This window comes from Raphanus sativus, chromosome 1 (genome assembly GCF_000801105.2).
Source record: "Raphanus sativus cultivar WK10039 chromosome 1, ASM80110v3, whole genome shotgun sequence".
In the NCBI taxonomy this organism is placed as follows: Eukaryota; Viridiplantae; Streptophyta; class Magnoliopsida; order Brassicales; family Brassicaceae; genus Raphanus; species Raphanus sativus.
The window spans coordinates 18,233,827-18,252,107 of NC_079511.1; the positions used below are offsets into that span (position 1 = coordinate 18,233,827).

Genomic DNA, 18,281 nt, shown 5'->3' on the forward strand with positions numbered 1-18,281 from the left:
CCAGTGTCCGGATACTCTACTTCTTCTCCAGAGTCCATTGCTTCCATTTCAGCTTCATCTTGAGACTCATAGTCTCCATTGGTGGTGATAGTCATGACTCGTTGGTTTGGGCACTCCCTAGCCATGTGACCTCGTCCCTGACATCTAAAACAAGTAACATCTCTAGCTCTTTGATTGTTAGTACTTTTGTTTTGATCTTGTCTAGGACCCTTGTTTGAATCATCACCCTTACTCTTGAACCGAGAATCAATCTCTACAGCTTTACCTTTGTCATTCGGTTTGTTGACATTAGAAGTCCAAGGTTGTGAGTTTCTAGACCTACTAGTAGCGGTCTTACGCTTGATTTGCTTCTCAACCTGCACAGCTAAGTGCATTAGTTCATGTAAACCACTATATTGAGCTCTTTCTACCTTCCTGGAGATACGCTCTTGAAGTCCATCAATGAATTGAGCCATCAAAGCTTCCTCAGATTCTTCTAACTCCAGTGAGTTCATCAGCTTCTCAAACTCTTCAAAGTATTCTTCTACTGACCTATTACCTTGAGACAACTTGCGAAAACGTTTTTGTAAGTCTCTATGATAGTAATCAGGAACATATCTTAACCTTAGGAGATACTTCATGTCAGCCCAAGTTGTGACAGCTCCAAAGCGGTTCCTCCTCCTCTCAGCTACAGTTCTGTCCCACCAGGCAAGTGCATTCTCGGTGAGTTGAGCAGCTGCTAAGGCAACCTTCTTGTGCTCTCCGTAGCCATAGCACTCAAAGATGTACTCTAAGCGCTTCTCCCAATCCATGTAAGCTTCTGGATCAGACTTTCCTGTAAAAATAGGGGGAACAATTTTAATGTCTTTATTGTGCTCCCTATGATTAGCTTCCCTAGCACGGTTGTGTCTAAGTGGATCCTGTCTCCTAGGATTGCGGTTCTGGAGAGGGTCATCATCATCTAAGCTCGGCATGCTTTCATCATCTCCTTGCTCTCCATCTTCATCTTCATGGATGGGGTTTTGGTTGCGGATTGGAACTCTCCTTTGAGGTTGCTCCAACCGGTTCAAGCGAGTGTTGATCTGCTGGCCAAGCTCCCCTACAACAGCCCTCAACTCTTCTCTCATGGCAGCCATGATCTGCTCCATGGTTGGAGGGTTAGCCCCGTTGTTGGCGTTCTCATCTCCCATGTTTTGGTTTGGTTCCTTGCTAGTCACTCAACAAAAACAACAAAATATCAAAGCACCAACGGTAACTAGAATTTAAATATGAAACTTTGAAACAAACGAAATATAAAAGGGAGATCTTTTGGGGTTTTGAAAGTTTTTAAATGAAAAGGAAAGACAATACTCGATAAATCTAGGAAAGGAAACTAAATCAACTAGGAAAACTTGCGTGATCAACAATAAGGAAAGAACAAGATATTTTTGGGTTTTCGAAATTTTTATGAATCAAAAGGGCGAATGCAACAAAAACAAGTAAACTTTTTATGGGTTTTGGTTTATGAAACTAAAAGAAAAAATCGAAGAACAAGAAACAAAGATAAGGGTAAGAACAACCAAAGGATGGATCCTTTGGCTCTGATACCAAAATGATATAAGACTCGGGGGGAAGCCTGTGAAAGGTGGTGGAGATGGATCCTCAAGCTGGCTTTCACGCACTCTCTTGAGAACAAAGGATGGTTGAAGGTGATGGCACTTGACTAGATGGATCAAGTGGTGTGGGATCTAACAAGCTGGCTATAACGCACTCTCTTGTTGGACCGGTTAATGAGATTGATGATGGAATGAGGAACACCACAAGGATGATGGGAGATCCTTGATACAGTTCGAACTCTTACTGCTTGAATCACACAAGGAGGAAGAGAGTTGGCGGCTTGCTTAGGGGGCAAACTGACTCATATATTGATTAGGTAAAAAGTTGTGTCTTACAAAGCTGCGTGTGGGACTTTATTAATAGTCCATCAGCTGTGACCTAAACGGTCGACTCAAAGAAAGCAAAGACTCAAAACAACAGGACTTGTGAAGCAAAGGAAACAAAACAGCAAAACAACTAACTATGCCCCGTTTAAACTATAAAAGGAAAGTGCATAAAAATAAAAGACAAAGAGACCTAAACTAGTCTTGGTCTCGAACCTTGGATGCTGCTGAGATGGGAGAGTTCTAGGAACCACTAGACTGACCCATCTTACCTGCACAAATCGTAAATAATGAAAACACTTCCCTTGGTTCATGGTTGAACTCCCTTGATGTGTTCTTGAAGTTGAGCACGCTTGGATCATTCTTGAAAGGTATCTTGTCTTGCTCTTCTTCTTCAAGTTCTTCCTCACTCTTCTCTTCATTATCTTCAGCTTCTATCTTGTTGGTTTCTTGAAGGAGGGGTTCTTCTTCAACTTCAGTTCCTGCCAAGTAAACATTTGAATCAGCTCCATTCATATAAGCTGGCTTACCTTGAGTGATATTGAGTTGCGCAAAGGCATTGCTCAAGTCATCACTTGTCGTGTTGATATGTCCTCTCTTGGGTGGATCAGCTAGAATCTTAGGTGGTGGCTCAGCTAAGCTATCTAAGATAGCTTGGACCGCAAGTGCAAAGCCTTGGTTAAGTCTTCTTTGCTTGGATCGGGTCATGGGTCCTTCAGATGCCTTGGGAATGGTTATGGTGTCCTGGTTGTGGTCGATGACCTCATCAGGATACAACCAAATCATGATGGATCTTGAGGATCAAGAAAAAACTGCATTCATAACCGAACGAGGAACCTATTGTTACAAGGTTATGCCATTCGGATTAAAGAACGCAGGAGCTACCTATCAGAGGCTAGTAAATAAGATGTTTGCTGGACAACTCGGAAAAACCATGGAGGTCTATATCGACGATATGCTAGTCAAATCCTCAGCTGGAGAAGACCATATCTCCCACTTAAGGGAATGCTTCGATATCCTTAACAAGTATGATATGAAGCTCAATCCCACTAAATGTACCTTCGGGGTACCCTCAGGCGAGTTCCTAGGCTACCTCGTAACTGAAAGAGGTATTGAAGCCAACCCGCAGCAGATAGCGACCTTCCTGGAAATGCCGTCACCTAAGACAACCAGAGAGGTACAAAGATTGACTGGACGAATCGCAGCATTAAATCGATTCATATCCAGGTCAACCGATAAGTGCCTCCCATTCTATAAACTTCTAAAAAATAATAAGAAGTTCTTATGGGATGAGAAATGTGAGGAGGCCTTCAAGCAATTGAAAGCTTACCTCTCCGAACCTCCGATCCTGTCCAAACCTGTAGTAGGAGAGCCACTGTATCTGTACCTTGCCGTATCAATTGCTGCAGTTAGCGGCGTGCTGGTACGAGAGGAACAAAACGAACAAAGACCTGTCTATTACACTAGCAAGAGTCTGATAGACGCCGAAACTAGGTACCCTACAATGGAAAAATTAGCGCGACCGGTCGTAACAGCCGCCAGGAAATTACGACCTTACTTCCAATCGCACTCGATCATCGTAATGACTTCGCAACCATTACGAATGATATTGCACAGCCCCAGCTAGTCAGGGCGATTGGCTAAATGGGCCATAGAGCTCAGTGAATACGACATCGAATACAGACCTCAAGCAGCAGCAAAGGCTCAGGTCCTAGCCGATTTTATCATTGAGCTAGCATCCGAGCATTTAGACTCGGCAATGGAATCTCCAAAGTGGAGCCTGTATGTAGACGGAGCCTCATCAAAACAAGGCTCTGGTGTCGGGCTAAGGCTGACTTCCTCAGCTGGAGAAACCATCGAGCAGTCCTACAGGCTCGGATTCAGCGCCTCAAACAACGAGGATGAATATGAAGCACTAATCGCAGGGCTAAAACTCGCCCTAAGCCTCGGAATCCGAGAGCTAAACGCTTATAGTGATTTACAGCTAGTAGCTAGCCAGTTTCACGGAGAATACGAAACGAGGGACGAAAGAATGGGGGCATATCTCGAAGTCGTCTAGAACCTCACTAGGCAGTTCAACAAGTTCGAGCTAACAAGGATCCCACGAGGAGAGAACTCCTCAGCAGATGCGTTGGCTGCTTTAGCCTCAACATCAGACCCCCTCGTAAAACAGATCATACCCGTAGAAGGAATCGAAAAACCAAGCATCGACATAGCTACTAAAGCTGAGATAGACAGCAAGCCAAAAGAGCAAACCGAAGGTACCTACCCTGAAACGGTAGCTACCCAAGTTTTCACAACATTCTGGTTCCCAAAATTTAAAATACGTAGCCTTAAAAAGCATTCCTCCGGGAACACGATCCAAAACACGGTGAACAACGACAAAAATGAAGGTATTCCTCAGAATTCAGACTCCCAGGAGCTAAATCCTATGAATATCTCCGGGGGCACCATCCAGACCTCGGACCCAATCGTCTGCAGAGTCAAAACTAGAAGTCGCTCAGCTCTCAAAAATTCATCTGGGGGCACCATCCAAACCTCGGAGAATAACGAGAAAAATGGAGATATTCCTCAGATTTCAGACACCTTGGAGCCTAATCCTACGAATATCTCCGGGGGCAACACGACACCAGGTCCCGAACAGGAACCTCCCTCATCTCTTCATAACAAAGTTGTAGGAAGAGAGGACTGGAGAACACCAATCATGCAATATATCCTGGAGGGAAAGACTCCACCCAATAAATGGGAGGCTCGAAAACTCAAAGCATTGAGCGCAAGATACTGCATAATCAATCCTGCCCTCCATAAACGAAGCGTTTCCGGACCTTACCTAAAATGTGTTCATGGCCTCGTTGCTATGAAACTCATGAAGGAAATGCACGACGGTTCCTGTGGAAACCACTCCGGTGGCAGAGCTCTAGCTATCTGAATCAAAAGACAAGGCTATTTCTGGCCTACCATTATTGCAGACGGTGAGGTCTACTCTTCCTCATGTGATAAATGCCAGAGGCATGCACCGATTATACACCAACCTGCGGAGAAGCTATCCAACATATCCGCCCCTTACCCATTTATGAGGTGGTCAATGGATATCGTAGGACCACTAGTAGCGTCAGGAAGTGGAAAGAAGAAGCTACGCTTCCTCTTAGTCCTAACAGACTACTTCACGAAATGGATAGAGGCTGAAGCTTTCCAACTGGTAACCAGATTCGAGGTCGAACGATTTGTGTGGAAAGATATCGTGTGTAGAGACGGCGTCCCATACGAAATCGTGACTTACAATGGAGGAAAATTCATATCCCACGACTTCAAAATATTTTGTGACAAATGGAATATCCGCCTGATCTTCTCAACACCTCGACGCCCTCAAGGAAACGGCCAGGCGGAGGCTGCTAATAAATCAGTATTAGCAAACCTCAAGAAACGCCTCGGAACCCAGAAGAAACTCTGGTCAGAAAAGTTACCTGAAGTACTTTGGGCATGTCGAACCACCCCACGAAAGGCGACAGAGGAAACCCCTTTCTCCTTAGCTTACGGGATGGAAGCTGTCGTCCCAGCCCAAACCATTGCTGGTAGCCTCCACCGGGAACTCTCTACGTCCGATCCTGCAGCTAATGACCAGCTCCTGACAGACAGCCTCGATCTAATCGAGGAAAGACGGGACCGAGCTCTGATTCGCATTCAAAACTATCAGCAAGCAACGACACGGCAGTACAACTCCAAAGTCAGGCCCCGACAGTTCGCTGTAGGTGACCTAGTACTTAGGAAAGTTTTCGAAGGAACAAAGGAATCAGATGCTGGGAAGTTAGGAACCAACTGGGAGGGTCCCTGTCGGATCATCCATGTGGTACGACCTGGCGTTTACAAGCTCCAAAAGGTACGAACCGGGGTACCTGAAATCAGATCGTAGAACGCCATGAATCTTAAGAGATACTATCATTAGGTACCTAAATTTCTTGAACTACGTTAGGCTTGATCCCTTGAATGGGTACGTAGGCAACTCCGTCATGAGTGCAGCCCCAACCTCATTTCAACACTCTGTCCACCACGACCAAAGGGGGCATATGTCTCATTGAAATCACATAGCCCAAGCAGCAATTGTACGATTATTATGATACTGTGTATCCCATTGTCAATAAAACAATTATCTTCGATACCTCGATTCTTTAAAAATTCCGGTCCCTAAAAACCGGGACCTAAGGTCTTAAAATCCTTCAGATCAACTCAGGTCTCCAAGCCCCTGGACCTAAGGTCTTAAAACCCTTAATACTCTCGAAGGTCTTAAAATCCTTCAAACGAAATCAGAATTGATAAACTTAAACCTAAGGTCTTAAAATCCTTAGAAACCACCAAGGTCTTAAAATCCTTCCAAAAAAATCAGGTCTCCACGGGTCTGAACCTAAGGTCTTGAAATCCTTAACAAAATACAAAGGTCTTAAAATCCTTATCAAATCTCAAAAGGTCTTAAAATCCTAAGCAAGTTTCAAAGGGTCTTAAATCCCACAAACAAGTTCAGGTTCCCATGAACCACTCTCAAAAGAGAGCCCAAACCGAACTCAGGTTCCTAAAAACCTTGAGCTAACCTCGATATTTTAAGAATTCCTCTTAAGGAACCAAAGACAATTCAAGTCTTCCAGACTTATCATAAAACCCGAGATCTAATTCTGAGAATTCACTAAACTAAATTCGTCCAAAAAAATGACTAAGTTAAATCAAAAGACTTGGAACGAAAATAAAAACCAAGTTCAGATAAAAAGGGTTTAAAAGCCTCCCCAGGCTACCAAAGGTTCCGAAGACCCTAAAACAAGTCAAGGTTTAAAAGCCTCCTCAGGCTGTAGATCTGATACATAAATAAAATAAAAGCCCACTGGACAGAAATCCTGAAAGCAAACGAAAGAGCCTCAGCTCTTAAACCTCCTTATCACCTGAGCTCTTCTCAGTTCCCTTGTCAACTGGATCATCTTCCTTGTCAGGAACTTCTTCCTCCATTTCCTTATCGTCGCCTCCCGGGGTGGCTTCGACTGGGGCTGAGTAAGAACCCACCAATCCCAAGTTAGAACCGAACTCTCCAGAAAAGGAGAGATTAAACATATTAACCTCAAAAGTACCTGAGCTCTCAGAAAGTTGAGGAAGAGGGAGCTTGCTGATCGACAAGTCCGAGACGAGCCTTTTCCTACGCAGCAACTGCCTCCGGCATCATAGCCACCAAGCGAGTATACTCGTCTTCAGCACTCTTGATCTCGTTGTCCAGCATGTCTTTCAGGAGCTCAGTATTAGCTTGAAGCTCTTGAGCATAAACCAGAAGATCGACCTCATCCTTCTTCTTGGAGAACTTCTCCTTGACAGAAACCAGGACCTTGTTATAAGCGTCAGCTACCTCCCTCTTTCCTCTCCGGACGGCTAGCCTGACCTCAGCTTCCTTGTTCTTCTGGTTGTCTTGGGATGAAGAAATCAGCTCTTTGACCTGGTACTCGGCTATCTTCCGAGCAGCATCCAACTCCCCAATCTTCCTGCTCTTCACCTGGATGTCAATCGCTTGACTCTCGATCGTCCCTTGCTGAATGTCAGCCTTGGAGCCAAGTCTCTTGACCTCGGATTGAAGTTCAGAGACCTGAACCCGAGCCTGATCAAGTTCCATCTTAGTTGCTCTGACTAGCTCAGTAACCTGAGCCAGCTCACCAGCGTTGGGGGCATTGTGCACAGTTTCCTCAAACTTGAACTGAGCCCTGTTGATAGCTCCAGCCAGCTACAACAAATGAAAACAAAGACTTAATAAACATCTTCCGAAGAAGATTAAGCTAAAAGTCCAAAATGAAAACCATACCTGACCCATGCAATGGGCAATATCAACGTACTCCTCTTTGTTTGAGAGGTTGGTGATCGAGGGGAGAGCGCACCCGGTTCTCTTCATATGCCTCATCAGTGTAGCTAAACCCCATGAGTCATCCAAGACTGATCTAGGCTTCAAGTGAGTAAAGTTCCAGCCGACGGTCCCTCCTCTAGAGGAAGAGGAAGGGGACCTGGAAGGTCTGTCAACCTGGTCGGTCCTGGACCTCTTGCTCCTCGTAGGCTCGAACTCGTGAGTATCCTTCACTATTTGAGGATCAGCTTCCACCTTTGGGACCTTGTTGGGTCAAAATCGGTCAAGACGAAATCGATGTCCGAAAATCTCGGAAAAACATGAAAAATGTTAGAGCAACCTCGAGAGACTAATTATTAATCGAGAGACCTCGGAAAAAATTAAGTTCAAGATTAATCGTCTCGAAATCAACTGCTAGAAACATTTTCTACACAAGGAAAAAACCTACGGAAAACTAAAAACGCAAAAAATACGCACACGCCAAAGGAACCGAGCAGCCAACTCCGGACGTGGCCGTGGCCGCCGGGTGGCTAGCCCCGTGCTGGCCGTGGCCGCCGGCGGCTAGCGCCCGTGCTGGCCGTGGCCGGCGACGGCTAGCCCCAAGCTGGCCGTGGCCGCCGGCGGCTAGCACCCGTGCTGGCCGTGGCCGCTGGGCGGCTAGCCCCGTGCTGGCCGTGGCCGCCGGCGGCTAGCGCCCGTGCTGGCCGTGGCCGCCGGGCGGCTAGCCCTGTGCTGGCCGTGGCCGCCGGCGGCTAGCGCCCGTGCTACGATTTTCTAAAAAGATAGATACGACGGTTTACGATTATCTTTGCATAACAAGATAAATGTTAAACTTCCGAAAAGATAAATGTCAACTTTCCGAAAAGATAAATGTCAACTTTCCCGATAAACGCAAAAGCCGACGAAAATGGAAAAAGTCCAGCCTGCGGCGGACTCGGCCCATCAAGAATAGACCGTCATATGGGAGTATATAAGCAAAGCTAGGAGCAGAGGAAGGGGGATCCGAAATCAGAAGAAAGAAACCACCCCAGAGCAACTTAGAACTTAGGCGCTTATTTCTTTTTTTAGCGAGCTGCGACTCAACTAGGTTAGATCTAGGTTTCGAGACTAGCAACGATCGACAGCTCTTGTGCCCGAGATCTCGTCCTGTTGTCCAACGCTCTCCGCAGATTCGGAAATAAGATTCTTTCTTTTTTGCTCTCTTTATTTTACGCGTTTATTCCCAAACTAGACTCGTATTAACTTTGTCGTGCGTGGCCAGCAGATAGCCGGGATCCTCGGGGAAAACTAGGTCAACTTAGTTTTCCTACGTTTTAACTTAACTAAAATCAACAGTGCGAATTTCGGTTCCCACAGTTTGGCGCTAGAAGGAGGGGGATTCACGGATTTATCTTTCTCGCAACTACGCACGCCCAGTTAAGCATGTCTGCTGACGCGGAAAAAGACAAGCAAACAAACGACGGGCCAGCCGTCGATGTCAACGCTGAGAAGACTCTGACAGAAACGTATCGACGGTCACTGCCGAGGCAAAACCGCGATGCTGGACCAGGTGAAAGAACTGTTCGCCACCGCCCAGAAACGGTCGGAAGAACAAGAGAAACTAATGGCTTCACTCGTTAAACAGGTCAATACCTTAACAGCGAAAAGCAAACTCGCGCGCGCGGATCCACCAAGGTGAGGCGTGTCAGGAGGCTCGACTTCGGAACCTCCGGAGACCAAGAAAAAGATGCCCCGAGGAAATCCCCGGAACTCGTCCCTGACGATACCACTCCGACGGGGCAGAAGAAAACGACGGGCAACCTTCCACCTCCCGAAAGGACAACGAAGGAGACGACGTCGAAAGAATCAATCTGGATATCAGCGATCAATCGGATCCGTCCGACGAAGACGCCGACCTCCACCGCAGAAGGACTCGAAGTCAATCAGCTCGACTGGCGGCAGCCTTCGAAAAACCCATGACAGAAGAGGAAGAAGACCTCTACTGGTCAGAGCAAGAAAGGTTGGCTGAGGACCAGACTCGGGCTTATCGCAGCCAACGTAGACAAAGGAGCGCGAACGGCGCCAACGAAATCCACGATTTGCGCGAGTACATCGCCAAAACTGCAGCCGAGGTGAAAGCGGTAAAATCGCAGATTCACCACGTGACCAGCACTGCGCCCGAGATCGACCTGCTCCTCGAGGAATCGAGAAAAACTCCATTCACCTCTCGAATCACGGACGCACGAGTCTCAGATCCTGGGAAAATAAAGCTTCCCACCTACGATGGAACCACAGATCCAAAGGCACATCTGCAGTCTTTCCAGATTGCGATGGCAAGGTCTAAACTTCTGGAGCGGGAAAAGGACATCGGCTGCTGTCTCTTATTCGTCGAGAACCTCAGAGCGCTGCGCTCGAGTGGTTCTCACACTTGAAAAGAAACTCCATCGGAAGTTTCCGTCAGCTTGCTTCGGCTTTCCTGAAGCAATTTTCCATGTTCATGGACAGGGAAACTTCCGACGTAGACCTTTGGAGTCTAATTCAAAAGGAAGACGAACCGCTCCGCGACTACATAAGGAGGTTCAAACTCGTGATGTCCAGGGTAACAGGCCTCAGCGACAGAGTCGCCATCGACGCCCTGAGGAAAAACCTCTGGTACAAATCGAAATTCCGAAAGTGGATTTCTCTGGAATGGCCACGCACCATCCAGGACACTCTCCACAAGGCAACGGATTTCATCATCATGGAAGAAGAGATGAAAATCCTAGCGCAAAAGCATGGACCGCCAAAAGCATCTGGCAAGAAGAAAACCTCTCGTAACGACAAGTACGTCCATCACGAAGGGGAAGACGTCCAAGGTGAGCATAACTACGCCGTCAATTCCGAACAAGGAAGGACCGCCGGAAACACCTGGACGCGGAACTCGTACAAGGACAATTCCAGCTGCGAGTTCCATCAGACGAGAGGTCACTCCACCGCCAACTGCAAAGTCTTCGCGCGCTAGACTCATTATGAAGCTGCTTGACGGCAAACTAGCAACGGTCAAGAGCATGAAAGACCTGATCCTAGATTCCGACCGTCCGCCAAAGACGACGAAGCCAACCCCGAGAGAAACGCTCCTGGAACTCAATCTGGCGAAAAACGCGAACGGAGACAAGACGGCGAAGGAAACAACAACAACCGCCAAAGGATCAACATGGTAATCGGAGGATCGCATTTTTACCAGGACTCCGTTTCGTCAATCAAAGCCTACGGACGGAAGGCCGAGACAAGCGCCGGATGGTGTCCAGAGGACGACGTTCCCAATCATGCAATCACCTTCGAGGAACAGGATACGACCGGACTCGATAAACCCACTACGATCCTCTGGTCATCGACTTGGTGATTCAAGATCTCGAAGTCGGCCGTATCCCCATCGACACAGGGAGCACGGTCAATATCATGTTCCGCGACACTCTGCAGAGGATGAAGATACCCCTCGGAGAAGTCATCCCCGAACCAAGACCACTGACTGGATTCTCGGGCGTCACATCCATGACCCTCGGAAAAATCAGACTCCCGGTCATGTTTAAAGAAGTCACAAAGATCGTCGAATTCGCGGTAGTGGATAACCCCGGCTATCTATAACGCCATAATGGGAACTCCTTGGATAAACGCCATGAAGGCAGTCCATCCACTTACCACCTTGGCGTCAAGTTTCCAACACCAACTGGAACGGCGGTAATCTGGGGAAGCCAAAAGCAGTCGCGACTCTGCTTCCTAGCCGAACGTAAACTTCGCAGCAATCGGAACGCCCCAGTAGCTAACCCGAAGCGAACCAAGAAGAATCTGAGTATCTCCGAGAACTCAGCAAAAAACAACTCGGATTTGTCCGAACAGGCCACGACTCAGGACGGCGGGAAAATCCTCGAGTCCATCGCCGAGAAAACGGATGACCTAACTTCCAACGCGACCGCCAACTCAGCCGAAACAGTCAAGGCCTCGGAAATCGTGGAGTAGTAGCAACCGCGACAGGAACAGAACTACGAGATGGCTTGATCCTCGCAAGAGGTACGTAGGCAGCTCGTCGCAACCCGACGAGTTCAGCTATCCCCCTCACCAAAAAGGGGGGGGAGATGGGAACAAACATCCTTGTACTCCCGCAAAAATACTTTTCACATGTACTCTACCTTACAAAGTTTTTTAATTCAAATGCTTACTCAAACGCATAAACATTACGGAAAACGAAAATCATATCTTTAAGGAACGCGAGACGTCGTTAGTTCCCACAAAGTCTTGATTCTCCATTTTCCTCGAAACAGTCCATCCGCGACTCTAAAAACTCTACCAAACAGTCTATCCGCGACTCTAAAATTCATTTCCGTCGATTGGCCCCGACGGAAAAACATTGAAACGTTTCACCCAATCAAATTCGTAGTCTGGCTTCTAATGGAGTCCTCTTGCATCCGACAAGGATATCATAGCTCGCTATACAAAAAATCCAAATTTTTGGTTAGCTCTTCGTAAAGGAAGTAGCTCGACTCGTATCCAAACGAATCACATAAGCCGATAAGCACTTCGCAGATTCTAAAACGGTACGAGTCAGGTCGAAATCGCAAACAGGCAAAACGAGAGCCGATTTGTCATCGCACAGCTTCAGTCCGAAAGTAGACCTAGGTCTTGCCCTAAACCCAGCCTTGCTGGTATCTAAGACATCTCATAGGCATAAGTATCCAGAATACGAGATCCCAAAATTTGCCTCTTATCGCTTATAAACCTAACGTTCGCTACAAAGTAACTTACGGATCTAGCGACAAAAAAAAGAGATTGAATCCGAAGTGACTACGCGTATTCAAACCCTCTACACTTGATGAAAGTATAAATCAAAACGCGTAATTTATAAAAAGCATTTATAACAGGGAATCGAAAGCTACCAATGGCCGATCCCGGAAAACACAAAGTCATGCGACCTCCTAAGGGTCGCAACACATACAAACGGTCACACTTGGCCTATCACAAATTATAGTCGAATGCATAACAGTCGATTAGAGATATTCCGAACGAGGAGTCGGGCTGGTCGACCTCTTCACCCTCGTCGCCTGCGTTCAAACCCTCGCCTACATCCGCTGTATCCTCCGAGACTTGAATAGGATTCCACAACTCTCGAATTCTCCTTCGATCGGAGGAACAAAAGATTCAGCGTTAGCACAAATTCTCATCGAGCCGTCCATCGTGGCAAGCTCGCCGGAAAGAGAGAAGTCCTCACGCTGCATCTTGTGAAGAGTACCGACCGAACCACGACACTCGCGAAAATCGCCTACAAAGTCCTGAGCCTCTTTATACGCTCCGAACTCGGCAGAAAAATTTTGGCCCTTCGGTTCAGCTCGGCCGCAGCTCTTCTCCGTCCGCTCCTTTCCGCGCGAACGAGGGCTCGAGCCTGGATCTTGGCTTGCCGGCATTTCTGCTCCTCCACCTCCAACCGATACTTAGCAAATTCCCTTTCCGTTTCCTCCGCTTTGAAACGGGCCAGCCGGGCAGTACGGAAACTCCCATCGATCGATGCATTCCACACTCTCACGGCCTGCAAAGAAGCCGAGGTCAAAAAAAAGAAAAAAGAAAAGGGGGTTTACTCGAGTTTCAAAACAAACCTCGTTGACCAAGCGAGCACCCTCCGCAGTCACCTTGTCCCTCTCCTCGTTGTCCAAAGACTCGTCACGGGAAAAGCCGGAGGGAGTTTATCAAAGAAGTCACCCGGGGGAGGAACATCCTGATTCCCTGAGGTAAAGCCAGGATCGTATCTCGGCGTCGCGCCATCTCCGACGAGGTCTCGAAAGCGATCCCTTTGTCCTTACGAGGTCTCCGCCTCTGTCTTCAAGGGGCAAAAACGTAGGATCCATCATTGACACAGGGCCGCGTACCGCCTCGCGATCGGTGAAGCGCGACTGCCCCTCGAATCCGGTCGAGAGTGAAAGAGTTCCAGGAACAAGGCCTTGACCTAAAAATATCCCTCTTGATCGAAAGATCGGAAGGAACATGCGCGAGACACCTGTTCTCTAAAAAAAAAAAATAAAAAAAAAATAAACACACGTTGAGTACTCGCCTTTCGGATTCTAAGAAAGGAGATACGACAATCTTACCTCGCTGGTACAACCAGTCCGTTGGGAATAGGTGGAGAAAGCCTTCCTCGACAGACTCTCCATCTATCCTCACAAAAAGAAACGATCAACATGATCCTTGGCATGCGAGGTAACTCATGGATTACCGAAAAATTGGTCCTCTCCTTCATGGAGTATACCCCATTGATGCTTGTTGCCTTGGAGTTCCATAACCCTTCAAAATCGGCAGGGCTAAGGTCCATCCCTAACTCGTAACTCAGAATCACAACGCCGAGCCAGCTCTTCAAAGCTGACACGTTCAGCTGGCTGATTGCGATTCCGAAACGGTCGAGGGCCTGAACAATGACCCCAGGGATTGGGAACCACAGTCGGCATTGCGTCAAGAACGCCTCGTAGCATGTAAAATACCCTTCCGGAGGATGCTCCGAACTCTCATTCCCACGGGGAATGCGAAACACGACTCCCTTCGGAACCTCATAAAACTCTCGAAGAATTTCGAGATATTCAGGGGATACTTCGCTCGGCGAGTCAACTTCCTTGCGCATCCTCAGAGGTCGCCGGGGAATCGGGATCACGGGAAGGGGAGCATCAGAACCAAAGACAGCGTCGCAGTACGCGTTCCTGTTGATCTCTGAAACCTCGGGCTTCGGAACTTCTTCCTCAGCATGAAAACTATCTGAAGACGAGTGAGACTGCCTCCTCGAGGATTTTGATTTTGAAGTCATTCTTTTCTTAAAAATAGAGAGAGAATTTGCAAGAGAGAGATTAACTTGAGATTCTTGGGTGAAGTAAGAATGGTAAAAGATTCACAAATCTTTATAGGCAAAGATTTTACTATTCACCTCGACCTTCGACACGATTTTGTCTCCATACTTTCCTCACGAACCATACCGCAAGCTAGGACCTACGAATCCTACGGCTCATAGCTAGCTGGGGGGCTAACTGTTGGGGTCAAAATCGGTCAAGACGAAATCGATGTCCGAAAATCTCGGAAAAACATGAAAAATGTTAGAGCAACCTCGAGAGACTAATTGTTAATCGAGAAACCTCGGAAAAAATTAAGTTCAAGATTAATCGTCTCGAAATCAACTGCTAGAAACATTTTCTACACAAGGAAAAAACCTACGGAAAACTAAAAACGCAAAAAACACGCACACGCCAAAGGAACCGAGCAGCCAACTCCGGACGTGGCCGTGGCCGCCGGGCGGCTAGCCCCGTGCTGGCCGTGGCCGCCGGTGGCTAGCGCCCGTGCTGGCCGTGGCCGCCGGGCGGCTAGCCCCGTGCTGGCCGTGGCCGCCGGCGGCTAGCTCCCGTGCTGGCCGTAGCCACCGGGCGGCTAGCCCCGTGCTGGCCTTTGCCGCCGGCGGCTAGCGCCCGTGATGGCCGTGGCCGCCGGGCGGCTAGCCCCGTGCTGGCCGTGGCCGCCGGCGGCTAGCGCCCGTGCTGGCCGTGGCCGCCGGGCGGCTAGCCCCGTGCTAGCCGTGTCCGCCGGCGGCTAGCGCCCGTGCTGGCCGTGGCCGCCGGGCGGCTAGCCCCGTGCTGGCCGTGGCCGCCGGCGGCTAGCGCCCGTGCTGGCCGTGGTCGCCGGGCGGCTAGCCCCGTGCTGGCTCGGGACATCGGACGGCTAGTCTTCGTGCATAAGACCTAGGCCTCCGGGTCGCCAGAAATCCGTGTTTTGCGACTTTCCGAGATCCCGCAAACAAAACTCCTTTTCCTGCTCCAAGATTCCAAAGAACCCGTAAGACGTGAACGGACAGGAAGACTTCGTATAAAACGGTGATGGTTATCTTAAAACGCCATGTGCCTCAGCAATGGATCGAAGATCTTCCGAAAGACTCGACATCCAAGTAGGAGCATTCTTTTAAAGAAAATCGTAGAAAACAGCGGAAGAACGGAAGACGGCCCGAAAGGGACCAAACCCGATCGAACAGTCCGTCTACGATTTTCTAAAAAGATAGATACGACGGTTTACGATTATCTTCGCATAACAAGATAAATGTTAAACTTCCGAAAAGATAAATGTCAACTTTCCGAAAAGATAAATGTCAACTTTCCCAATAAACGCGAAAGCCGACGAAAATGGAAAAAGTCCAGCCTGCGGCGGACTCGGCCCATCAAGAATAGACCGTCATATGGGAGTATATAAGCAAAGCTAGGAGCAGAGGAAGGGGGATCCGAAATCAGAAGAAAGAAACCACCCCAGAGCAACTTAGAACTTAGGCGCTTATTTCCTTTTTTAGCGAGCTGCGACTCAACTAGGTTAGATCTAGGTTTCGAGACTAGCGACGATCGACAGCTCTTGTGCCCGAGATCTCGTCATGTTGTCCAACGCTCTCCGCAGATTCGGAAATAAGATTCTTTCTTTTTGCTCTCTTTATTTTACTAATTTATTCCCAAACTAGACTCGTATTAACTTTGTCGTGCGTGGCCCAGCAGATAGCCGGGATCCTCGGGGAAAACTAGGTCAACTTAGTTTTCATACGTTTTAACTTAACTAAAATCGACAGTGCGAATTTCGGTTCCCACAGACCTCAGGGTGAGGGACAACTTCTTGAACCTTGGGCTCGGAGCGACTGGCATCTTTGGCAGGAGCAGAGCCTCCATCGTCAAGGACATCCTTCACCGTGCGGAGGAAGGACCCTCCTTGATTCTTGTCGCTTCCTCAAGAGGAGATGGCAGCTTTAGTCGATCTACCCCTGGAACGGAACGAGGGCTGGATAGGCATCTTGTGCGACTGAGTCCTTTCTGAGATACTGGCTCCCGACGAGACTGAGAATATCGATTCACCTTCAGAAACTGAACCATAAGGAGAATCTTCAGTCCTAAAAGATAAATTCGAATATTGAAAAATAGAAATCAATAAAGGAAGGTTACCTTCTAAACCGGCAACCGTAACCGAATCAGGAAAGGAAGCCTTGTATCATTCAGGGAACCTAGCTGATCCGACTCTCGTGGTAGTATAAGCTATCCAGGTATTGGGGCTGTGCTGCAGCTTCCTATGGAGAGCTCTGGTAAGTTTACCGGACAACTTGACAGGGTCCTTAATCTCTGCAAGAAGAATCAAAGACGGTTAGCGCATAACGATAAGCAAAAAATAAATATGCAAACACATCCCTAAAATCCTAACCAGAAATGTCAGACCAAGAGGCCCTGAGGTCTCGGCCTACAGGGACCGTCGAAGGGTCAATCTTGACGTAAAAATACTTCTTCCGCCAGTCATCATCACTGGCCGTAAACTTGAAGATGCCAAGCCCTGGACGACAAGGGAGGTAGTAGGTACCGCTTCCGCCATCCTTGGTAGTGCTCTCCTTTATCAGGAAGAGACTCATTAGCTTAGTCAGCCCCACGATGACTCCTTCTTCCTTAGCCCTAGTGATGAATCCGTTTATCACTCGGATGACCGAGGGACAAAGTTGGGAAATGGCCAGTTGATAATGGTCTAGGAGATCTAGCAAGAGGGTGGGGAGAGGGAACCTAAGATGACACTTAGAGATATACTTCTCGTGAACACAGAACCAACCCTCCGGAACAGTTTTGGGGGTTTCATCTTCGGTACAAGCTCTAGCTAGGTCACTCTTGCCGTGAGCTTGAACAATAAGGTTGACAACGTCTTGACTCTTCAAGAGCGAGGGAAAGTGAGGTCCAGAGGAGGCGCTCTTGCCACCTTTCTTCTTCATCCTCTTGACTCTCGCTCCGATTGAGTCTTTAGCTTTCTTCTTCTTGGCGTCCTTCATCTTTTTGCCGGCTTCCTGCTTAACGTTCATAATGTGAACACCGGAAGCAGAGATTTGAACCTCGCCGGAACCTTCCTTTTGAGTCATGGTAGTAAAGGAAAAGGAGAAAAAGGAAGCAAAAAGAGGGGAATCGAACTAAGTCGAGCAAGAATGAAATCTCTAAAAGAGGTTGAGTGTGAAGAACTAGTTCGATCAAGAAGCAGATAAAAAAAAACAACAAAAGAAAACGCAGTAAAATAAAGGAAAGGAGAGAAGTTACCTTGGAAACCGTCGGGAGGCGTGGAGAAAGTGGAGAGACATGCAGTTAGTACTCGCAGCTTTATATCCCATCACGTCTCGAAAATCGGAAACCACATTTCAAACTCTATTTAATCTAAACCGTCGATCTAATCGAAGAAAAACTACAGCCGTCCGATTAGGCAGGAATATATATGGTTGAGATAGCCAGTAATCATTATCTCAACAAGAAGATCTAGGCTGGACGGCTAGGTTTAGCTCCCGAGAATAACGAAGTCTAATCTCGAAAGCTGGGGGCAACTGTTGGGCCCGAATATGGCCCGATAGCTAACAGCGAATAACAAGAAATGATAACAGGCCGCGACAGGCCCATCACGAATTCAATCTTTAAAGGCAGCTAAGCTGGAGCCGGAGGCTGTGAGCTAAAGATGTTCATTAAAGAGGTCACGGAAAAGAGGCAGCTCGTAGACGTGAAAGTAGG

The 18,281-nt window shown here is 47.9% G+C and overlaps 2 protein-coding genes across 2 annotated transcripts; both read right to left on the reverse strand.

The window, feature by feature from the left end:
- Nucleotides 1-91: 91 nt before the first annotated feature.
- LOC130497408 (uncharacterized) lies at nucleotides 92-1,169 on the reverse strand. Its single transcript, XM_056990165.1, has 2 exons — nucleotides 539-1,169; nucleotides 92-144 (listed from the first exon to the last, which is right to left on the reverse strand). Exons 1-2 carry the CDS (start codon nucleotides 1,167-1,169, stop codon nucleotides 92-94), a joined length of 684 nt encoding a protein of 227 aa, XP_056846145.1.
- Nucleotides 1,170-7,071: 5,902 nt separating this feature from the next.
- LOC130497410 (uncharacterized protein At3g60930, chloroplastic-like) lies at nucleotides 7,072-17,650 on the reverse strand. The gene is made up of 7 exons (XM_056990166.1): nucleotides 16,957-17,650; nucleotides 16,763-16,877; nucleotides 16,584-16,651; nucleotides 16,360-16,490; nucleotides 7,723-8,022; nucleotides 7,309-7,644; nucleotides 7,072-7,236 (listed from the first exon to the last, which is right to left on the reverse strand). Exons 1-7 carry the CDS (start codon nucleotides 17,648-17,650, stop codon nucleotides 7,072-7,074), a joined length of 1,809 nt encoding a protein of 602 aa, XP_056846146.1.
- Between the last annotated feature and the right edge of the window lie 631 nt (nucleotides 17,651-18,281).

Coding starts and splice junctions, on each gene's coding strand:
- LOC130497408 (XM_056990165.1), bottom strand. CDS start 1,169: ATGGGAGATGAGAACGCCAACAACGGGGCTAACCCTCCAACCATGGAG. Junction 145..538: donor TTTTCGCAAGTTGTCTCAAG/GTAATAGGTCAG, acceptor TACTTGTTTTAG/ATGTCAGGGACGAGGTCACA.
- LOC130497410 (XM_056990166.1), bottom strand. CDS start 17,650: ATGACTCAAAAGGAAGGTTCCGGCGAGGTTCAAATCTCTGCTTCCGGT. Junction 16,878..16,956: donor CTCTTGGTCTGACATTTCTG/GTTAGGATTTTA, acceptor TTCTTCTTGCAG/AGATTAAGGACCCTGTCAAG. Junction 16,491..16,583: donor CTCAGTCTCGTCGGGAGCCA/GTATCTCAGAAA, acceptor TCTCCTCTTGAG/GAAGCGACAAGAATCAAGGA.